Source organism: Bos javanicus, chromosome 4, assembly GCF_032452875.1.
Source record: "Bos javanicus breed banteng chromosome 4, ARS-OSU_banteng_1.0, whole genome shotgun sequence".
Taxonomy (NCBI): domain Eukaryota; kingdom Metazoa; phylum Chordata; class Mammalia; order Artiodactyla; family Bovidae; genus Bos; species Bos javanicus.
In genome coordinates, this window is record NC_083871.1 from 108,097,809 (window position 1) to 108,103,601 (window position 5,793).

Here is a 5,793-nt window from a genome sequence, read left to right on the forward strand (position 1 = left end):
AGGCCAGAAAGAGTAACTATTTCAGATTAGAGGAGACAAAATATTTTATGTGATACTGGATTTGAATCTTAGACCAGAGAGGCTGAAGTCTGTACCTAGAATATGGAATCATTGATGTTGTATCTCCTGACTTTGGTAAAGATAATGAAAATAAATTAGTGAATAACCTTATTCTGGGAATAATAAACAGCCTAGGGATGTGTTGGCATTATAGTTTCATTTATGTGGTCCACAGAAAATCAACAAAATATATACAGAGTAAAAGAAATGATAAAACAGACATTAAAAATGATAAAAAGTATATACTATATTTGCTTATATGTTCTGATATTTTCTGAAAATTTGAACTATTTCACAATAAAAAATAAATAAAAGAAAGGAAGCACTGAAATAAAAAAAATCTCAGAGCTACAGCATCAAGCACACAGGCATCCTCCAAATTCACTTCCCATAAGTAACTCTGATTTTCCTTGCTGTCCAGCTCTGACCTTCTCATCACACTTCAGTCCCTTAGAGACTGCCTTTGGGAATGGAGGGCAACCAATCATGGATCGCAGAATTCATCCTGCTGGGCTTCCAGCTCAGTGAAGACATGGAATTGCTCCTCTTCGTTATCTTCATCCTGCTATATACCTTCAACCTGCTGGCAAATGGCATGATCTTGGGACTCATCTCGCTTGAACCCAGACTGCACACCCCCATGTACTACTTCCTGTCTCATCTGGCCATCACTGACGTAGCCTATGCTTCCAGCCATTTGCCCAATATGTTGGAAAACTTAGTGAAACACAAGAAAACCATCTCCTATTTCTCATGCACCATGCAGATGGTTTCCTATTTGGCCTTTGCTTCTGTAGAGTGCCTGACTTTGGTGGTGATGTCCTATGACCGGTTTGTGGCGGTCTGCCACCCCCTGCAGTACACGGTCATCATGAACTGGAGGGTGTGCACGTTCCTGGCCATTGCTTGCTGGGCGTGTGGATTTTCCCTGGCCATAGTCCAAGTAAGTCTGTTTCTACGGCTGCCTTTCTGTGGGCCCCAGAAGGTAAACCACTTCTTCTGTGAAATCCGATCTGTCCTCAAAGTGACCTGTGGAGAAACCTGGATCAATGACATTTTCCTCCTTGCAGATGGTGTCTTTATCTTAATTGCTCCCATTTCCCTGGTGCTGGTCTCCTATGTGCGCATCCTCCGGGCAATCCTGAAGATCCAGTCAAAGGAGGGCCGCAAGAAAGCCTTCTCCACCTGCTCCTCCCACCTCTGTGTGGTTGGGTTCTACTTTGGCATAGTCCTGATGGTGTACATGATCCCTGATGACAATAATCGAGAGGAGCCACAGAAAATCCTTTTCCTGTTTTACACTTTCTTCAACCCATTACTGAACCCCCTCGTCTACAGTCTAAGGAACGCTCAAGTGAAAGCTGCCTTCCACAGACTACTGCAGAAAAGGAGGACAGTGTGACGCAGGGCAGATTTATGGTTTAGAAAATTTCCCAACAAAATGCATGACTTAAAGATAAGAATTCTCAATAACATCAGCAAGATGGCAAAATAGGAACCCCAAGCCCCCCTCCCTCCATGGAGATGACAACATGGATCAAATTGCCGTTGTGAGACACCAGACAACACAGAGTTTGCAGCACCCCAGACTAGGACAAAGCCAACAAGAGACACAGTGAAGCTTTTAGGCGGATGTATGGCATTTGACTCTCCAGACCTCCTTCTCCTCCCTGTTCCAGTGATAGGATCTGGAAAAAATTCCCAACTCCCAGCTCTCCTGCAGGAGAGAGAGAGAAAACGAATGGCCCATGCCTATCCTTCCAGGAAGCCTGCAGGCTTGTTTTCTGTCATGCCTGACTTAGAGCACTCCTGGGAATGGCAGTTTGGACTCCTTGTTGGGACCACCAAGAAACATAGCAAGCACCAACTTTTTACACTTATACAGAGATTTTTAAATATTCACAATTCAGGTAGATGTGTAGTGTTATCTCATTGCTGTAATGGGAGATTCCCTGATGACATATGATATTGAATGTGTTTGCATGTGCTTCCTTACCATCTGTATATCTTTTCTGGCAAGGTATCTCTTTGTATCTTTCATCCATTATTATGTACTGTAATAAACTTTACTTTTTAGAGCAGTTTTAGGGTCACAGCAGAATTGTGGAAGATACAGATATAGCCAATTTACCCCCTGCCTCTGTACACACATAACGTTCCCCATATCACTACCTCTCCACAGAATGGTATCTTTATTATCATTCATCAGCTTGCATTGACACAATATTATCAGCCAAAGTCCATCACTTACATAAGATTTCAGTCGTGGTGTTGTATACTCTCTGTGTTTGCACAAGTGTATAATTATGTGAAGCCAATAGGTGAACTGTGAACTTCCAGATGTTCAAGCTGGTTTTAGAAAAGGCAGAGGAACCAGAGATCAAATTGCCAACATCCACTGGATCATCAAAAAAGCAAGAGAGTTCCAGAAAAACATCTATTTCTGCTTTATTGACTATGCCAAAGCCTTTGACTGTGTGGATCACAATAAACTGTGGAAAATTCTGAAAGAGATGGGAATACCAGACCACCTGACCTGCGTCTTGAGAAATCTGTATGCAGGTCAGGAAGCAACAGTTAGAACTGGACATGGACAACAGACTGGTTCCAAATAGGGAAAGGAGTTCATCAAGGCTGTATATTGTCACCCTGCTTATTCAACTTATATGCAGAGTACATCATGAGAAACACTGGGCTGGAAGAAGCACAAGCTGGAATCAAGATTGCCGGGAGAAATCTCAATAACCTCAGATATGCAGATGACACCACCCTTATGGTAGAAAGTGAAGAGGAACTAAAAAGCCTCTTGATGAAAGTGAAAGAGGAGAGTGAAAAAGTTGGCTTAAAGCTCAACATTCAGAAAACGAAGATCATGGCATCTGGTCCCCTCACTTCATGGGAAATAGATGGGGAAACAGTGGAAACAGTGTCAGACTTTATTTTGGGGGGCTCCAAAATCACTGCAGATGGTGATTGCAGCCATGAAATTAAAAGACGCTTTTTCCTTGGAAGGAAAGTTATGTCCAACCTAGATAGCATATTGAAAAGCAGAGACATTACTTTGCCAACAAAGGTTTGTCTAGTCAAGGCTATGGTTTTTCCAGTGGTCATGTATGGATGTGAGAATTGGACTGTGAAGAAAGCTGAGTGCCGGGAGCCGGCATATTGCATATTGAGTGCATATTGCATATTGCATATTGAGTGCAGCACTTTCCACAGCATCATCTTTCAGGATCTGGAATAGCTCAACTGGAATTCCATCACTGCCGGGAGCCAGCGTGAGGAACTCCGCCCATGACAAAGGTCATGAGGAAGGAAGCTCAGCATACGCAAAGGCGGGATCGAGCCTCAGGAGTCCCCCTGGAAATTCTCGAGCATCTACCCCCAAAATCAGAGTCTGCCTACTTTCTGCTTTGTGCTTTCACCTACACCTCTGACTTTACGAGGGACTGTCCCCCACTACCTCTCTCTGAAAAAAGAGTTAGCTTACAGCTCCAGTTAATAATTCCTGGGTGTGACAGTGTTCAACCTACAAACTCCTTTGGAAGTCCTCTAGCCTGCCTGAATAGGTTTTTCCGGCCACATGTGATTGTTCAGAGCCTCCCAACTGTGAGAGGCGGGAGATGTTCTAAACTGTCTAAACACAGATTATTTTGAGTAGCTAAAAGATTGATTAGAAATTGTATTGGTGAAGGGTTTTTCACTTATTGGGCCAATGTTTGCTGCTAAGTCTCCATACCCCTTACCTACTGTGTCCTTGGCAGTGTATTGATTGATATAATGGGTGTATAGAAATGTAAGTAGTAGCCTCAGTGTTTGTAACCTTGGACCCTTGAGTTAATTCTTTTCTTGATTGAGCCCACCTCACCTTTGCCCTATAGGAATGCAGCTTTGTCCAGTGCTTTTTTGGAGGCTGGTGCCTGACTTTGGAATAATCACCTTTAGAGAAAAATTAATTTCTTAAAATGTTAACAGGCCTCCTGGCCAGAAGATGATGTAAATCACCTGAACTTTTGCATATGATAAGTTTGAAAGCCTGGCTTCGATTAGAACCAGGAACTGCTGTCCTTGCATGACTCCACCCCTTCCCCCATTATCCTCTATGCACAACTTAAGGTATAAAAACTACTTTGGAAAATAAAGCGCGGGCCTTGTTCACAGAAACTTGGTCTCCCCATGTCGCTCTCTCTCTCACTCTGGCTGAGTCTCCTTCTGGAGCGTGGAACCCACCATGCTTACTAATTATGCCTGGGCTTCTAACATCCGACGGGGGAGGCTTCAGTGTCTCCTCTCTTTCGGGAGAACTGAAGGACGCCTGCGGCCTACGTAAGTGGTGCAAACTTCTTGTCTTGAAGTTTTATTGGTCTCCCGCGTAAACCAAGCTACTCAGCCCCTTTTCTCACTGAATTTCCTCACTGAGCTATCCTCATTCTATTACTCTTTATATCCTTAATTAACGTTTAATTAAGCAATTGTTTCCTGATCCTCGCCTACGCTGTCTCTCCTTCGAATACCCTGGATCAGCCGGGGCTGGACCCCGGCAGCTGAGCACTGAAGAATTGATGCTTTTGAACTGGGTTGTTGGAGAAGACTCTTGAAAGTCCCTTGGACTGCAAGGAGATCCAACCAGTCCATCCTAAAGGAGACCAGTCCTGGGCGTTCATTGGAAGGACTGATGCTGAAGCTGAAACCCCAATACTTTGGCCACCTCATGCGAAGAGTTGACTCATGGGAAAAGACCCTGATGTTGGGAGGGATTTGGGGCAGGAGGAGAAGGGGACGACAGAGGATGAGATGGCTGGATGGTATCACCGACTCGATGGACATGAGTTTGGGTAAACTCCAGGAGTTGGTGATGGACAGGGAGGCCTGGCATGCTGCGATTCATGGGGTTGCAAAGAGTCGGACACGACTGAGCGACTGAACTGCACTGAACTGAACTATTATATTATCATGTAGAGTAGTTTTACCCCCCTAAAAATCACCTCTTTCTTCCTCCCTCCTTGCTAATCCCTGCCAATCCCCACTCATCTCTTAGTTGCTTCCATAGTTTTGGCTTTTCTAAATGTCATATGGTTGGAAATATAACGTATGTAATTTTTTCTCACATTGGTTCCCTTCACTCAGTTGTATGGATTTAAGTTTCCTCTGTCTTTTTTTTTTTTTTTCTCGATCATTCATTTTAGCACAAAGTATAATTCTATTGTCTGGATGCACTACGGTTTATCTGTTTACCAACTGAAAGACATCTTGATTGCTTCCACATTTAAGGAATTACGAATTTAACTGTTTTCAACATCTCTGTACAGGTTTTTGTGTGGACATAACTTTTCACATCCTTTGGGTAAATACCAAGCAGTGTGTTTAATAAATTGTCAAACTGCCTTTCCAAGTGATTGTACCATTTTGCAATGAATGAAAATGAATTCTCCTCACCAGTATATGAAAGTTCCTGTTGATTCACATCCTAGTCAGTGTTTGGTGTTATTTCTATTCTGGAATTTAGCCATTCTACTGAGTATAGTGATATTTCATTGTTGTTTTTTTTTTTAATTTGCATTTCCCCAATGACAGATATGTGTTTTTCATATGCTTATTTTCAACCTGTATCTTTTTTGCATAGGTGCCTATTACAGTTTTTATCTATTTTTAAATTAGGTTGTTTTATTACTATTATGTTTTGAGAGTTCTTTGTAAATATATATATTGGAATCCAGTCATTTATCCTATGTA

At 42.6% G+C, this 5,793-nt stretch overlaps 1 protein-coding gene across 1 annotated transcript; it reads left to right on the plus strand.

The window, feature by feature from the left end:
• The first annotated feature begins 529 nt into the window (after nucleotides 1-529).
• Nucleotides 530-1,462, plus strand: LOC133246873 (olfactory receptor 2A2-like). Its single transcript, XM_061415450.1, has one exon. It carries the CDS (start codon nucleotides 530-532, stop codon nucleotides 1,460-1,462), a length of 933 nt encoding a protein of 310 aa, XP_061271434.1.
• The last annotated feature ends 4,331 nt before the right edge of the window (nucleotides 1,463-5,793 follow it).